This window comes from Vulpes vulpes, chromosome X (genome assembly GCF_048418805.1).
Source record: "Vulpes vulpes isolate BD-2025 chromosome X, VulVul3, whole genome shotgun sequence".
Taxonomy (NCBI): Eukaryota; Metazoa; Chordata; class Mammalia; order Carnivora; family Canidae; genus Vulpes; species Vulpes vulpes.
Genome location: NC_132796.1, coordinates 36,158,870 through 36,176,417, shown reverse-complemented (window position 1 = coordinate 36,176,417; position 17,548 = coordinate 36,158,870). Strand labels below are relative to the sequence as shown.

The 17,548-nt window shown below is 36.0% G+C and overlaps 1 protein-coding gene across 21 annotated transcripts in view; it reads left to right on the top strand.

Annotated features, from left to right (window-relative positions):
- The window catches only part of CASK (calcium/calmodulin dependent serine protein kinase), a 351,423-nt gene that overhangs the window by 61,259 nt on the left and 272,616 nt on the right, over positions 1-17,548 (top strand). For 11 of the 21 annotated variants that reach the window (XM_072743847.1, XM_072743843.1, XM_072743837.1 and 8 more), the window contains exon 2: positions 4,098-4,228. In XM_072743847.1, coding sequence (XP_072599948.1) covers positions 4,098-4,228 — 131 coding nt within the window. The remainder of the gene's footprint in view (positions 1-4,097; positions 4,229-17,548) is intronic. The other 10 variants (XM_072743849.1, XM_072743848.1, XM_072743845.1 and 7 more) reach the window with 1 other exon arrangement.

The window sequence follows — 17,548 nt, the reverse complement described above, 5'->3', positions numbered from 1 at the left end:
CTGGAAAATTTTCCTGGGTGATTCTTTTGAGTTCTTCCACTCCATTTGTTTACTTCTTTTTGCTTTACTTTCTGGTACATTTCTTCAACTTTATCTTCTAGCCCTTCTATTGAGTTTTAAATTTCTTAAGGTATTTCTTTTTCAAGAGCTCTTTTTTTTTTTATTTTCTGAAAGTTCTATTGTTTCATGGTTATAATAGCTTTCAGAGGATATTCTTGGTCGTTTGAAGGTTTTTTAGTTCTTGTTTAGTCTTCTTCCTTTAGGTTGCTCTTTCTGTTTTGTGATTTCTATCTTCCAAATGAGTCTACTCTCCAGATATCTTAGGAGTTTGGTGGTCTACTCATGAGTACGAATAGAGCAGTAGTTCTCGATTGGGGCCAATTTTGCCCCCCAGGGGACATTTGACAATGTGTGGAGACATTTTTGGATGTCAGAACTGCGTCAAAAGGTGCTATCCAGATTGCAGTTAAGCATCCTACAATGTAGAGGACATCCTCGCACAACAAGGAACTATCCAGGCTAACATGTTGGTAGTGCTGAGGTTGGAAAGCCTGCAGTAGAGGGACTGAAAGCTGATTGAGAGTTCTGAACTTGTGGTGGAGCTCATCAAGCAGTTCAAGTCATTATTTATATAGGTCTTTCCTTCTGAGGAAAGGGGAGCTGGTCAGATAGGCAACAAAATCTTTCTTCTCCTGCCTGAAGGATAAAGCTCTAGCTTCTAATATCCTCCCCACCCCCACCCCGTGAAGGGGGAAAGGAGAGCGCTGTCTGCTTTCAGTTTGTGTGTGATCACTTAATCAATCCCCTTGCTTTCCATTTAGTAGTACCCATTTCCTCAACTGCCTTGTGCCTCCAGTTCTCAGAGCCTATGTTTTACCCTGTCTAGAGTAGATCTCTGATAGAATGATGGTAGGACAGTTGCTCAGTGGGATGGACTATGGGTATGGAGGAGATCTAGGACTCTGCTTCTCTAGAGATTTCATTCAAACCTGTTCTTTTAGCCCCACCTTCTTAACCTCTAGTTCCAGGGTCATCTGGTGTTATCAGTTCAAGAATTTCTTGAGAATTCTGGAGTGTAAATGGGTTTGGCTTATGAACTTTTCCTTATTTTCTCTTTGCACTTCAGCTTTCCTGACTCGCCTAAGTCAGTAGTTACCACTACTCCATCTGCTTTTTTGCTTCCCAAATTTGATGATTACTATTGTCTCCTCTCATTTTTCCCAGTCCTTTTTAAACAGTGATAGCCTCTTTGGTACCATTTTAGTGGGGTTGAGGGAGGAAAATAAATTAGATGCATTGTGTTAAATCTATCCTATTATCCTGGATACCAACATACTATATTCTAGCCTGATTTCACTTAATTCTAGTTTCCTTTTTTATGTATTTACTTTTAGTATCAAAATTATGCATTTCCGGGGTGCCTGGGTGGCTCGCTCGGTTAAGGGTCCAACTTGATTTAAGCTCAGGTCATAATCCTCAGGCCCTGGGATCCAACCCCGTATCAGGCTCCCCGCTCAGCAGGGAGTCTGCTTGAGGATATTCATTCATTCTCTCTCTCTCTCTCTCTCTCTCTCTCAAATGCTAAATAAATCTCTTTTTAAAAATTGCTCATTTCCCAGTCTTAACCTTTTGTCACATAAATGAACACCAGAGGAGAGGACTTTGTGATTGCATAGAGACACAGCTGCAGGCTGTAGTACAACATAGTACAATTCTGGTTTCATTGACCTTTTACTTAACAGAATTCTGCAAGCTACCACCTGCCTCAAATGGAACCTTGTACCACAATCCTAATCCAAATTCACCATTCTAAAAGAGTCAAACAAAGAACATCTATTTTATCAACTCTGAAATGCTATCAATTATCTTCCTTCATTTCAATTAACACACTGGCCAGGATTAGTAAAAATATGAGAAAGATAGTAGTTCATAATGATGGCTTACAACTATCTGTCAGTATTTTCCCCCACATAAATACTCGAGAACCAACTGTATCGTAGACTAAAAAAAAAAAAATGTAAGGATGAAATTTCAAGCATGGAAGACTTTTGGCCAGAACAAATGGCCAGATCTAGGCCTCCTGAATTTTTGCTGTTCCTTAAAATATCATTCAAGTATAATTAATAAGTATAAAATATTTACTGTATTACACCCTCTCTTCTTAGACTTAAACACCTTTTTTTCCTCCATATTCCCTTTTCTCTCCTTTCTCTCTAGCTTTCTTCATTTTATTATTACTAAAAGGGTAGGGAGAGAAGCTATGCTTTCTTCCTCACCTTTCTTCAAACAGGAAAAAGTAAAAAAGTTGACTCTATTGTCCACGAATAATCCCACATACAGATCTTGGAAAATTTCCAAAAACATGTAGTGAATTGAAGCACACTACATAAATGTATATATAAATAGAATCCCAAGGGTTTATGTGTGGACAAAAACCAATTACATTAAGCATTTCTGAAATTACTTGCTGTCGTCAGGATAAGTAGTCACAACTAAGACATCCAGATTGAGAATGAAAACATTTGTGTAAGTCCTGCTTCACTTTGTTGTATTGTCTTCTCTTAGAGCAAAATCTTTGAGCAGTGGTTGCCAAAAAGGTCTTTCTTCGGTGTTCTGAAAGACACATTATTGGTTTTTTTTTCCCCTTCCAGTTGAGCTTTGTTAGGTTGCTTGAAGAGAGAGTTTTGAAGCTGTGGTGTAATTGATGTCCAGATGATGGAATGGTGAAATCAACTAATTCATATGATGTTCAAGAAATGTTTAAGTCTGGGTTAGATTACATTCTTTTACTTGTTCCCTAATTGAGAGAAAGACCAACTTCTCCTTTAAGGCAGGCAGTATCACAAGTGTCCCAATGTAAATGAAGAACTTATCTGCTGATTGACCACAGACGTCCATATGTACTATTTTTACCTATAAAAGCTAAAGATGGTCTTATGTTTCCTGGGGTGGGGGGCGGAATACACATGTGTATACATGTATTTAATGACTTAAACTATACTCGCCTTCAGATAAATCAGTATATTGCTGTTGTATTCTGTATTATTTAATAGTCAATTCATGTACAGATCAGTCTTTGGATTATCTTTAGAAACTTAATTGATAACTATTAATCACAAGGAACTGTGTGTGCCTGTGTGTGTGTGTGTGTGTGTGTGTGTGTAATGCCTGGGCCCAGGCATTGGTGTTTTATCAATCATCCCAGTTGATTGAATTGTATGGCCAATATTGAGAGCTGTATCAATTTAGAGAAAGAGCTAGATAACTCAAATGGCTGAACCAGTGGCTCTCCTGGTAGAAAGGACTTGCTTTACTATGGCAACTTGAAGGAAGATAGATTTCTCTGTGACTTCACGTGAGACTGGAGAGGTTTTTGGAGGCAAAATCATGCAAGGGTTTTCTTTATGAATTCCCTCTTCAAGTCTTCTGGCTAGATTTTGCTGGGGTGTATTTTCCTATTTGAGAATTATGTATTTCAGTTCTTAACCAAATATATGCATTGAATATACTTTCTTTCTCTGGGATTTTGAGCAGAAACATAAGATCAGATTTTCATTTTTAAAACATGACAACAAGAATGAGTGGGAGAAACAAGTTCTTCAGTAGTCCTGTCAGGAGATGGTAGTAGCTTAGACTAGTTTATGATACCTGGAAAGAGGTGGACAGGCTTGAGAAAAATTTGAGAGAAGCTCAGTAGGACTTGGTAGTGAAGAATTGGGTAGGTGGTAGTTAAGATGAAAGGGAAGGGGTCAATAACTTAAGTTTCGGCTTCAAAAGGTAAAAGCTGTGTGCACTACCGCTGTGATTTCTTATTTTGTTTAAGATATTGATAATATATGGAGAATATTACAAAGATTATTTGCCTTGAATATAAGCATACTAGTTAGTATCTTCATAAGTCATTTTGAAATGCAAATTTGTTTTCTATTCTGGTTTAATAACTTTAGTTTGTGATTTACCTCATAGATTATAGAAAAATATGTTCAAAATTATAGTACTTAAATTTGATCTTAAACTAAAGTAGACTATGAGACATCAGTAAGATGTTGATGGGACTCTAATCAATGAATTAAACTTGGCTTCTCTTTTTTTTAAAGGGGTCCCTTCAGTGTTGTACGACGATGTATCAACAGAGAAACTGGGCAACAGTTTGCTGTAAAAATTGTTGATGTAGCCAAGTTCACATCAAGTCCAGGGTTAAGTACAGAAGGTAAGAGATGGATTTCAAGTAAGTTATTTGATGTCTGGCTTTATTTCATCTCCAAAATCCATTTATCAACCTAACTTTCATCTGGGGGTGGTGAAGTGGCGGGTATAATATAGTGGGAAGTGGGTGGAGACAGTTTAAATTCCATTCTGTCAGTTCTAGAACATGGTATTTGAAAGATAGCTAGAGTAATTTACAGTTAGAGAGCAACATAAGACTGCTCTAGGCCTACGATTTTTGACTAGGAAGAAAGTGAGATCTGGATATATATTTTTGTAGGGTGTAATTTTGGGTCCTGTGGTACAGAAGATGGGATGGGAGAGGAGGAAGGGGAAATAATGGCAAAGATATGATAATTGCAGGCTCAGAAGAAATAAGATGAATTCTTTCTAAATCCATAACTTAACCATCTTTAGGATTATGGTCTAATAGAACTAAAGACTCCTAGATCACATTTGGTTTATGTCACTTAGAAGAGTATATATGAAAATTTGAAAGATCAGTATTGTTATGACATGCAGGACTTAAACTTGGTTTTAAGACCTTGGTATGGACAATCATATTTATATGTAAATATTTTTAAACAGTAGGTAAGCATTTTAAAGTTACTTTTTTTTTAATAGAATTTAACTCCTAGTTCCACATAGCCACAATTCACATGTGCTCCTACTTGAGCTGGCACAATTGATTATATTTATTTTTCTAATTAGCCTGTCTTCTAAATTCAGGCTTTTTGACTGTCCAATAAAAGATATCCTTCTTTATTCTTTTTAAATCTCCCAAGAACAATGCAGTTGATAGTTGAAGTTGGAAAAGCTAAGGCAGAGTAGCCTATTTATATTTTATCCAGTTATCCTAACTTTGAAAAGTAAAATCCCACATACTGTGAGCTCCAAGTTAATCTGTTTCTGTAGATCTTTCTTGAGGATCATTGCTTTTAAATACTTTTTTAACCCTTTGAATTATTATTATTATCCATATACTGATTATAGAAGATTGTTGTTACAACAAGAACTGATTTTTTTAAAGTGTTTTAATCCTTAAAATATTGTGGTAAGATTCAGAGGTTTTAGATCTCATGGTTTTATCCTCCAAAATTGGCTATTACTACTTTTTTATATAAATTATTTTATAAATTTAGCAGAATTTAAAATTTACTTCCAAGCAGGTTTTGCAACTTCCTTAAGTTTCTTAAAACTTTACTGCATGTAAGTTTAATATACTGTATTTGATATTTTGTACCTCAGTTGTTAACTAATAAAACCTTCCTAGGTCCTGAACCTAGTTTATTAAACCTGTAGATGTGTTGAATCTTTATTTCTCTTAAATGTTTTGTTACTGTTGATGAACTTAGTAAGAGTCTAGTTTAAAATCACAAGTCTAAATCAGTTACTCAATATACCAATTTTATATTGATTTATCTCATTGTTATACCTAATTCTGAATCTCTCTTGGCTAAAGACATTTTTAGGGAGGCAATTGATTGCTTTCTCAGTTTGCTGAGGTTTATTGACAGATTTTTTCAGCAAGGGATCTCTGCTGCTACAAGACTCAGACTGCCAGGCTGAACCTCTTTTTTTTAATTGTCACCTAGTTAAGCAATCAAATGCCAAACTTAAAAGGGTGGGGCGTGAGGGGGCTCACTTGTAGTACATGTCTCTGAATGTATCTTGTCTTTACCTAATAATATATGGGAGCCTGCCACTGAAATTGTGGCTCACTCCTTCATTGTTTTGGCATTGCTTTTGCTATATAAATGTCTTCCAAGTCCTATTGTGAAGACAAGGCCAGGTCATTTCATTGATCCTATGTGGTTGGGCCACAGCCTTTAAGATATGACATGATACCAGTTGAATTCCACATATTACTCATGATTTTATCTGGTTTTGATAAGGGTTCATTGTTACTCAAATGAAAATGTGTCACTTGTCCTTTATATTTATGGCACCAAAATGTAGTTTTCCCATCTTCTTTAGCACCAAGAAGCAAAATCAAAATTCCATTTCCACTACATCCTTCCACCATTTTTCCTTTTCTTTCTTTCTCTTTCTTTCTTTCTTTCTTTCTTTCTTTCTTTCTTTCTTTCTTTCTTTCTTTCTTTCTTTTTCCTTCCTTCCTTCCTTCCTTCCACTGGCATCCCATATCCTTTTTTTTTTAAGATTTTATTTATTTATTCATGAGAGACACATTGAGAGAGAGGCAGAGACACAGGCAGAGGGAGAAGCAGGCTCCATGCAGGGAGCCCAACATGGGATTCGATCCCGGGTTTCCAGGATCATGCCCTGGGCCGAAGGCAGCGCTAAACCGCTGAGCCACCCGGGCTGCCCCCCATATCCTTTTATTACTCATTTTCACACTATCTTACTTTAACTTGGATACATTTTAAGATAGATATAATAAACATTTTATATATATAAAACCGCTGACCAATTTCCCCTTCCCAATGTCTTCTAACTCCTTTCCAGTCACTGCAGGCAAAACATCTTATCCCTTTTGCCCTTCCAGTCCATTTACAAACTTTTAGGTCCAAAAAAATGACCTCATTCATGGCTAAGTGTAAGAGATGCTATATTAAGAAGAAACATATTTTGAAGTGAAATTTAAAACAAAAGGAATCTGCTGTAAGTTTGAATAAGAATATCTAGAAATAATTTTATTTACTGTTACATTCTCGTCTAATTAAGCCTCTTTCAAGCAACACATAATTTAAAATCTATTATTTATTCTTTTTTATTTTTTAAATTTACTTTTTAATTTAAATTTTACTTAGTTAATATTGGTTTCTGAAGTAGAATTCAGTGATTCATCACTTCCATTTTTTAAAAATTTTTGTCTTTGTGGTTTATTTGACCTTGTCATTGCCTCAATATTTTTTCTTATTTTAGTGCATTTGTATTCAAATACATTATTGAGTAAAATAGGTTTTGTAAAGGGTCATCTGAGGTCCTAACATATTCTGTTTACTTGGACAGATCATTATAATACAAAGACAGATAAAAAGAGCACCTGCTTTTTTTATAAATTTATTTTTTATTGGTGTTCAATTTGCCAACATATAGCATAATACCCAGTGCTCATCCCATCAAGTGCCCCCCTCAGTGCCCGTCACCCAGTCACCCCCACCCCCTGCCCACCTCCCCTTCTACCACCCCTAGTTCGTTTCCCAGAGTTAGGAGCCTCTCATGTTCTGTCTCCCTTTCTGATATTTCCCACTCAATTTTTCTCCTTTCCCCTTTATTCCCTTTCACTATTTTTTATATTCCCCAAATGAATGAGATCATATAATGTTTGTCCTTCTCCAATTGGCTTATTTCACTCAGCATAATACCCTCCAGTTCCATCCATGTCGAAGTAAATGGTGGGTATTTGTCGTTTCTAAAGGCTGAGGAATATTCCATTGTATACATAAACCACATCTTCTTTATTCATTCATCTTTTGATGGACACCGAGGCTCCTTCCACAGTTTGGCTATTGTGGACATTGCTGCTATAAACATCGGGGTGCAGGTGTCCCGGCATTTCATTACATCTGTATCTTTGGGGTAAATCCCCAGCAGTGCAATGGCTGGGTCGTAGGGCAGATCTATTTTTAACTCTTTGAGGAACCTCCACACAGTTTTCCAGAGTGGCTGTACCAGTTCACATTCCCACCAACAGTACAGGAGTGTTCCCCTTTCTCCACATCCTCTCCAACATTTGTGGTTTCCTGCCTTGTTAATTTTCCTCATTCTCACTGGTGTGAGGTGGTATCTCAATGTGGTTTTGATTGGTATTTCCCTGATAGCCAGTGATGCAGAGCATTTTCTCATGTGCTTGTTGGCCATGTCTATGTCTTCCTCTGTGAGATTTCTGTTCCTGTCTTTTGCCCATTTCATAATTGGATTGTTTGTTTCTCTGATGTTGAGTTTAATAAGTTCTTTATAGATCTTGGATACTAGCCCTTTATCTGATACATCATTTGCAAATATCTTCTCCCATTCTGTAGGTTGTCTTTTATTTTTATTTTTTTTTAAATTTTTTATTTATTTATGATAGTCACAGAGAGAGAGAGAGAGGCAGAGACACAGGCGGAGGGAGAAGCAGGCTCCATGCACCGGGAGCCTGATGTGGGATTCGATCCCGGGTCTCCAGGATCGCGCCCTGGGCCAAAGGCAGGCGCCAAACCGCTGCGCCACCCAGGGATCCCCAGGTTGTCTTTTAGTTTTGTTGACTGTATCTTTTGCTGAAGAGCACCTACTTTTAAGAGGCTTATGGTTTAATAGTCTCCAGCCATTGTTTCTAACATTGTTTTATAAGAACATGTAATAAATTCTAAATACATAATTTACAAATTAGCTTTTGAAATGAAATACTATGTATTAGTTGGAGACCACTTGTATGTTTTAATATTTTAAATTCTCTTTGCTCCACTGAAGGTGAAATTATTGTAATTATTTGAATATCTGTTTTCTGTTTTTCCTAATAAAATCATAATTTCTTTTCAGTAGGAGTTCTTAATTTACAGGCTGTGGGGTATCCAAGAACCCCTTAAATTGTAAGCAGAATTAAATGAACATATATATTCATTTGTAGGAAGAAAGTCCATAGCTTTTATTAGATTCCTAAAAAGGCATATTATTCCTAACTAGTTCAGTTTCTTCTTTCACATGTATGAAAAAATGAAATTGATGCTTATGAACATGAGATGAATAACAAGTTTTTATTAAATGAAAGCTGGGTGAATTTATATTAGGATATTACTTCTCATCAGAGGATATTTTCATACTTACATACACAGCCTCTATTAATGAAATTCCTTGATGATTATCTTAAAACTTTTAATTAATGCACATTTTATCTCTTACTCTACTAAACCACTAATTAAATTAGGCTTTTTTTGTTTTAAAAATAGGTATCAAAATTAATTTAGGTAAATTGTTTTAAGGAAATTTTAAAGAAGGTAAGATATATAGAATTAGAAACAGAATTGACAGTTCTCAGATCTTGAAGGGACTCATTTCTTTATGGTTCAATTTTAGAAGTTCAAAAATGGCAGTTTTTATTTTAGAAGAATATTGTCTTCTAGAAAGAATATAGATTGGGTTCCAGTTTACCTAGTCTCTAAGAATATCTCATTCTAAAGGTCCCAGGTAGCAGATGATGTCAGTGAAATTGGAGGAGTATAAGAACCTTTGACAATTCTCCTCGCCATAAAAGAAAGAGGAAAACCAGTAAAAATAGAATCCAACTTTTTCAGAACTCTGGAAGTTAACCAAAGGCTTGCAGCTACGCAGGAAGAATTTATTCAGGAAAAACTGCTGATTCTTGCTAAGAACAGTGAGCTTTGTGGCATTTTAACTTGCCCCATTGCCATCCCCCTCTCTCCAGTTCCATAGTAACCTTGAAAACAAAGAATTCATGGTGAAAACCAGGAGCCTTGAAGCCACCAAAGGAGGCAGAACAGGGATAGAATTCCTTGAAAGCCTCTGGCCCACGAAATTGTCATTATTGATCTATCTGGTAGTTCCCTGAAAGGGACCCCACTTGCAAGGCTTGTCTTTATTTGGTCTGACTCAGAGATTGCCTACTACAAAATACCTTTTTCCTGAGGGCATCTGTTGAAATTTTTCAGAGACAGTTTACCTTCACAGCTACCTGAGGCCATAGAGTAACAGCTGGGGCAAACAAAAAGCTAACCTAAAAGCTTAAAAAGAAAAACTGGGTAGTGAGAGGTCTGTGGGGGCTCTGAAAAAGCTACAAACATATTTGTGGGAATCAAGAAGGCCATGAACATGTATGAGACTGTGCATATGCTCAGAAAAGCCCTAACAAGGCCTTAAGCTCTCAACTGTGGCCAACTTTCAGGCTGTGCAAGTAGGAATTGAATGCTAAGGCAGAGTTGTCAACTCCCTGAGGGTTAAAGGTATGCCCTAACACAGCCCCTGAATAAGCAACAGCTAAACTAACCAAGAGAGACTTAGTGGCCACATACAACAAAGGATGCAGACTTTATAGAATTGGTTCCAAAAACTCAACAAGTAGGAACAAAAACTCACTAAACAAATAAGAATAAAAACTGCAATGGGGAAAGGATGGTGTTTTTGACAAGTGGTATAGTACAATTGGACATCCACATGCAAACTCTAGAGGAAAGGAGATTCTAATTTCCAGAGTTGACCTAAAACATCTGGTTTTCAACCAAAAAATTGGGACATACAAAGAAATAAAGTAGGACTCATTAACGGGGGGGGGGGGGGGGGAAGCAATCAATAGAAATTATCCCTGAGCAAACTGAGTTGTTGGACTGACTAGAAAAGTAGTTTAAATCAGCTATTTAAATGTGTTCAAAGAAATGAAACTGTCTAAAAAAACTAAAGGAGAGTATGAGAATAAGCCCACCAAATAGAAGCTACCAATAAAGAGAAACCATAAAAAGACACCCAAGTAGGAATTCTGGAGTGCAGAAGTACAATAAACAAAAACAATTTTACTGGAGGTACTCAACAGAAGATTTGAGCAGACAACAAGGAGTTAGCAGTCTTGAGGATAGGTCCATTAAGATTATTTAAGTTGAGGAACAGAAAGAAAAAAAGGTTAAGCAAAATTAACAGAACCTCAGAGACATGTAGGATACCATCAAGCACATGAACATATGTATAACTGGAGTCCCAGAAGGAGAGGAGAGAAAGAGATAGAATATTTGAAGAAATAATGGCCAAAAAATTTTCAAATGTGATGAAAAATCTAAACCTACACATCAGAAAATCCTGAGAAACTCCAAGTAGGGTAAACTCAAAGACATTTCATAATCAAACTGTCAGAAGTGACAGAAGTAACTCATTATGTACAAGGGATCCTTAATAAGATTAATAGCAGACTTCTTGTCAGAGACCATGGAGACCAGAAGATAAGAGGGTAACTTCTTCAAAATGAGTAAGATTGCCTACCAAGAATTCTACATCCAGGGAAATAATACTTCAAAAATAAAGACCTTCTTAGATAAACAAAACTGAAAAAATTCATCACAAGCAAACCTGTCCTACAAGAAATAGTAAAAGTAGTCCCTTAGGCTCGAAAGAAAATCCTAGATAGTAACTAAAACTATGAGAAGACCTAGAGTATCAGTAAAGGTAATTGCATATGTAAATATGAAAGACCGTACAAATGTATTTTTGATTGCAACTTTTTTCTCCTGATTTGAGAGACTGCTGCTTAAAGCAATCAAGAACAAAGTTGGTAGACTGACATTACTCCAGTACTTAATTTAAAGCTACAATAATAAAGACAGTGTAGTCTTTGTGAACGAGAAAACCAAACAGATCAGTAGGAAAGAGAGCCCAGAAATACATCCACACAAATACAGCCAGCTGATCTTTAAAAGCAAAGGCAATGGGGAAAGGATGGTGTTTTCAGCAAGTGGTACTAGTACAATTGGACATCCACATGCAAAAAAAAATGGATTTAAACATAGACCTTACTATTTTTTTTCAGAAAAGTTTACTCAAAATGCTTTTCTCCTCAGAATGGGAACAAGGTAAGGCTGTTCATTCTCACCATTCTTATTCAGCCTAGTGTTGGAAATCATCACAATAAACCAGGGAAAGAAAATATAAGCATATAGTTTGGAAAGGAAGAAATGAAACTTTTCATTTCTAAATGACATGAAAGCCTATATACAAAATCCTAAGGATCTTCAACAAAACCTCTAGAACTGATAAGTAAGTTCATCAGCAATATAAGATGAACATACCAAAACCAATTATATTTCTTTATTTCTATTTACTTGGCAAAGAATACTGGGAAACCACAGTTAAAAGCATTATGCTATTTGCAATTGCCCAAAACAAAAACAAAATGAAATTCTTAGGTATAAATCCCATAAAATATCTATAAGTCTTGTAAAAACTACAAATCTCTGATGAAAGAACTCAAAGATCTAAATAAATGGACAGATGTACTCTTCATGGTTTGGATGACTCAACAAAGATGTCATTTCTTCCCAGATTTATCTATGGGTTTGTTCCAATTCCAGTTAAATTCCCAGGAAGATTTGTTGTTGAAATGGAAAGGCAAAAGAACAGGAATAGAAAAAACAACTTTTGAAAAGCTGTAATAAAGTGAGAGAAATCATTCTACCCCACTTTTTAAGATTTATATAGCTGTCTTGTGTGGTACTGGGAGAGGACTAGACTGAGATCAATGGAACAGATTTGATTGCTCAGAAGTAGCCCCACACAATTATAGCCAACTGATTTCTGGCAAAAACTCAAGCCCAATTCAGTGAAGAAAGAATAATTCTTTAAAGCATTTATTTATTTATGAATGAGAGTGAGAGCAAGTGGGGGAGGAGCAGAGGGAAAAAGAGGGGGAAAGACTCTCAAGCAGACTCCTCACTAAGCGTGGAGCCCACTGCAGGGCTCGATCTCAACCCCAAGATCATGACCTGAATCGAAACCAAGAGTCCAATACCTAACTGTCTGAGCCACCCAGGTGCGACAAGAATAGTGTTTTGTTTTGTTTTTTAACAAATGGTAATAGAGCAATAGCCCAAAAATTGAACCTCAATCTAAATCTAATATTTTAGAATTACCTCAGAGTTTATCATAGATTTGAAGGTGAAACATAAAACTATATAGCTTTTAAAAGAAAACATACCAGAAAATCATCAGGACCTAGGATACAGAGTTCTTAGACATGATACCAAGTGTACAATTTAAAGATAAAGAGCAAAATTCCAACATTAAAAAAGAATCCAGTTACCCAGTGGGTAAAAAACTTGAACATTTTCCAAAAAAGAATTATACAAGTTTCTACCAAGCACATGAAAATAATGTTTAACATCCATAGCTATTAGGGAAATATAAATTTAAACCACAACAAGATCTTATACCACAACTATTAGAACAGCTGTAATAAAAAATAATACTATGTTCTGGAAAAAATATAGAGAAACTGGATCTTTTATAAATTGCTGATGGGAATATATAGGATAAAGTGATTCTGGAAAATAGTATAGCAGTTTCTTTGAAAAATTAAACATAGACTTGCTCAACAATTCAGCAGTTGTACTCCAGGAAAATGTACATCTCAGAGAAAGGAAAACCTATGTTCTCACAAAGACCTGCAAGCAAGTTTTCATAGCAGTTCCATTTGAAATGGTTAGAATGTAGAAAGAATTAAAGTGTCCTCTAGTGGGTAAATGGTTAAACAAATTGGACTACATCCCTACCATGAAATAACTATGCAGCAAAAAAAAAAAAAAAAAACCCACAAAACCTGTTGATGCATGCAACTACTTGGATAGCTCTCAAGGGAATTATGTATGCTATGTTTTTTAAAAATAATTTCTGAAAGGTCATAAACCATGTGATTCCCTTTATATAAGTTTTTAAGTAATAAAATTATAGAACTGGATAATAGATTAGTGATTGTCAGGCATTAGGGATCACAAACTTTGTGAGAAGCATGAGAGAAGGGGAGGTAGGTATGACTCTGAAGGGATAGTACATTAGGATCATGGGGGGGGTCTTTGTGAACAGTTGTGATATCTCTTGTTGTGATAGTGACTACGTGAACTTATACACAATGATAAAATTTAGTAGCGCTACAGTGCATACGAGTCCATTTAAAACTGGTGAAATCTGAATAAGGTCTGTCGATTGTACCAATGTCAATCTCCTGGTGTTGACATTGTACTATTGTTAGTTATTAACAATAACTAGGTGTTACCAGCAGGGGTCCTGGGGAGGAAAAATTTTCTGATACCCTCAAGATTTCTTCTGATTGATCTAAAAATTAAGTTGACATGAGGCAGATCAACAGGAGAATATCAAACTTAACTATGTGTGTACAGGAAATCCATATAAACATGAGATTTCAAAGACAGGCAAAATGAGATATATATGTCATTCTAGACTTAAGGGAAAAGGGGCATGAATCTGGTACTTCAAAGGGAAGAAAGACAATTCATAGGAAGACTGGAAAGAGTAAATGTTTGGTAAACAAGTGTTTGCTGGGCCATCCAGAAACAGTGGAACACAGAGAGGACTTTGATCCAACAGGCCATTCCAGGGTGTTGTCTACTGCACCTAGTTCATATTATACTGCAGTTATCTATGGTGATAGCTCTCTTTTGAAGTAGATCCTCTAATTTTTTTTTTTAGATAGTTTAGGGGGAAGGCAAAAAAAGAAAAAAACTGGTTAAGTCTCTTTGTTTCATGAAAATAATAAGCCTAGGGTGCTGGATGGCTCAGTTGGTTAAGTGTCTGCCTTCAGCTCAGTTTATGATGATGGGGTCCTGGGATTGAACCCCACATTGGGCTCCTTGCTCAGCGAGGAGCCTGCTTCTCCCTCTCCTTCTGCTGCTCCCCCTACTTGTATCTCTCTGTCAAATAAAAATCTTTTAAAAAAATAAATAACCAGCCTGGGAGAATATAAATGATATAAAATAATCTCCAGACTTTATTGTTATTTACAAGACAGGTGCTTTAACCAACTAAGCCATAGAGCTACCTCAAACTCTATTGTTATTTAAATAAAAAATGAGAAATCACAGTATAAACTGTATTTTGTTAAGTAGAAAAAAACCTACACAAAGAACTAGAAGGATCCATATCAATATTCTGAGAGTGGTTACTTCTAGAAACCACCTAGATGTCGAGGGCAAAAAATTGATCTCCAGGATTTTTTTTAAAAAAGTGAGCAGCCTAAAATAGTCCACATGCCAAAGAAACACTGTTTGGGGTGACAAATTTTGCTCGCCTACGTGGGAAACTGAGTTAAGGATATGCAGAATCTCTCCTGTGCTATTTTTGCACTTTCTGTTAATGAACAATTATTTTAAAATAACTTTAAAAAATTTCCTCCTAATCAATGCACTCATCCACAAAATGGATAATTAGCCCATAAAAATTTGGGCATGTAGGCAAAAACATTTTAATGTCAGGTTTTGGTTTCCAAATAATCCAAATTGTTCTGTATAGGTAAACTCTGACTAATGTAACTGATAGTGTAATTAAAAACTGTCACTTGTTTTCCTCAGGATACATGAATGTTTAATAGATTTAATTTATGATTTAGTGAATTCATGCTAGTGAATTTATGTTTGTTATGTGGAATAATTACTGGTCTAGTTAATAAATCTCCATCTCTTCCTTTTTTTTTATTGGAGTTCAGTTTGCCAACATTTAGCACAATACCCAGTGCTCATCCCGCCAAGTGCCCCCCTCAGTGCCCATCACCCAGTCACCCCAACCCCCCGCCCACCTCCTTTTCCACTACCCCTTATTTGTTTCCCAGAGTTAAGTGTCTCTCATGTTTTGTCACCCTCACTAATATTTTCACTCATTTTCTCTCCTTTCGCTTTATTCCTTTTCACTAATTTTTATATTCCCCAAATGAATGAGACCATGTAATGTTTGTCCTTTTCCAATTGACTTATTTCACTCAGCATAATACCCTCCAGTTCCATCCACGTCAAAGCAAATTCCATCTCTTCCTTTTGCATGCAGAAGGCGTTTCCCAAAAATTTTTCTTTGCAGTTGCATTTTCTTAGTCACTATTTCTTCCACTGTGGTTTGGAATTGAAATGGTTAGAAATCATCTAGCAAATTCCAAGAGATTAAGGCTTATACTTCTAGGGTTTTTTGTCATATAATATACCATAAAATAGGATTCTTGAGCAGCTTGATCATGTGTTTTTAAGTCTTGACTACAGATTTAATATATCAAATTCTATAAATATTTGAAATGAAAAGATCCATTCTTTCAAACATTAATGAATTATCTTTTATGTGCCATGTCATATATATGTGAAAAATATTAATTTAACTGAGTTATCAGATCATCATTTCTGAGCACTGGTGTTATTAATCATAGACTCTTATGGTTGATGAAGTCCTTAAGTTTGCTAGTATTTAAAAAATCATATTTGTTAATAGTGGTTCTTTTTTAAAAGATTTTAATTATTCATGAAAGACACAGAAAAAGAAAGGCAGAGACATAGGCAGGGGGAGCGGCAGGCTCCCTGTGGGGAGCCTGATGCGGGTCTTGATCCTGGTACCCCAGGATCATGCCCTGAGGTGAAGGCAGACGCTAAACCACTGAGCCACCCAGGCACCCCTGTTAATAGTGGTTCTATGGGGGAAAATAGGGTTTTGTATTTCATAGAGTAGTTTGAGAAAAACTGCTAGAAACCAGCATCCACCTAGTGACTAATTTTCAACAAAATACTCCCTTTTCATAACTTCTGATCATAGTAGTTATTTAGTTACTGTATGGCTCACTGGTAATATATATTCCTAAGAGGGGTTTTCCCATTAAGATTTTTGTTTATTTATTTATTTATTTTAAAGATTTGAGAGAGAGAGAGCACATGTGTGCGCACATGCAAGTGGGGGGAGGGGGCAGAGGGAGAGAATCTTCAAGCCAACTCCCCACTGAGTGCAGAGCCTGTTGCAGGGCTTGATCCCATGACCCATGAAATCATAAACTGAGCCAAAACCAAATCAGATGTTCAATCCACTGAGCCACCCAGGTGCCCCAAGTTTTTAATTTACCTTTCAAGTACATAATTTTATATAGAAAATCAAATATTTCTGTAGATCTTAGGCAATAAATTATGAGTGCTCTTTTAGCAAACTGCTTCAATGGCCATTTTCCCTTCTGGCCCTTTTTGTGACTCTATTGAACCTTTTGAGGTTGAAGAGTCAACTTTAAAAACCCATCTGCTTTTTTAATGATTAGGTCATTTTACTGTATTTGTAGCAAGCATTTCTGGACAACAATATCTAAAATAAGATATGAATTTTACAAATGTGAAGTTTATATTTGAACTGCTAATCAAATCCTGTTGGCAGTTACTGTTCTGTGAGTAACTGCTAACTAATCTCTAAAGCTGAGGCGTTTTATAGTAACTTTGTAAAATCAACCCTGGAAAAAAAAGAAAATCCTGATTTCTTTCCTCTTATTGTTTTACCTTTTTAAAAATGCAGAGAAGACTTATGTTTGCAATCTCTGTTTTTGAAAGTGTGCAGCTATTTGTTGAAATGACTTATATTTGTTCATTATAATTCCAGGTGTAAACATGGCCTGATATTACATAAAGTATGTTGGCCATAATCTTTAATATCATTTTACTCCTAAACCTCTCTTAATCTGGATTTCCCATCTCCTATGACTTAGTTATGGCTGTCATGTTTATATACTAGAGCTCTCAAAGCTCCCTGGCTTATATATTCAATTTCATCTTAATATCACATTCAGGAAATGTAACACTATGAAAAACTGTGAGATGAGGGACTGTTCATTTTTTTATTCTGAAATAAGCAGCTTTGTTAGTTTTCCCCTCTTCCACTATATGGA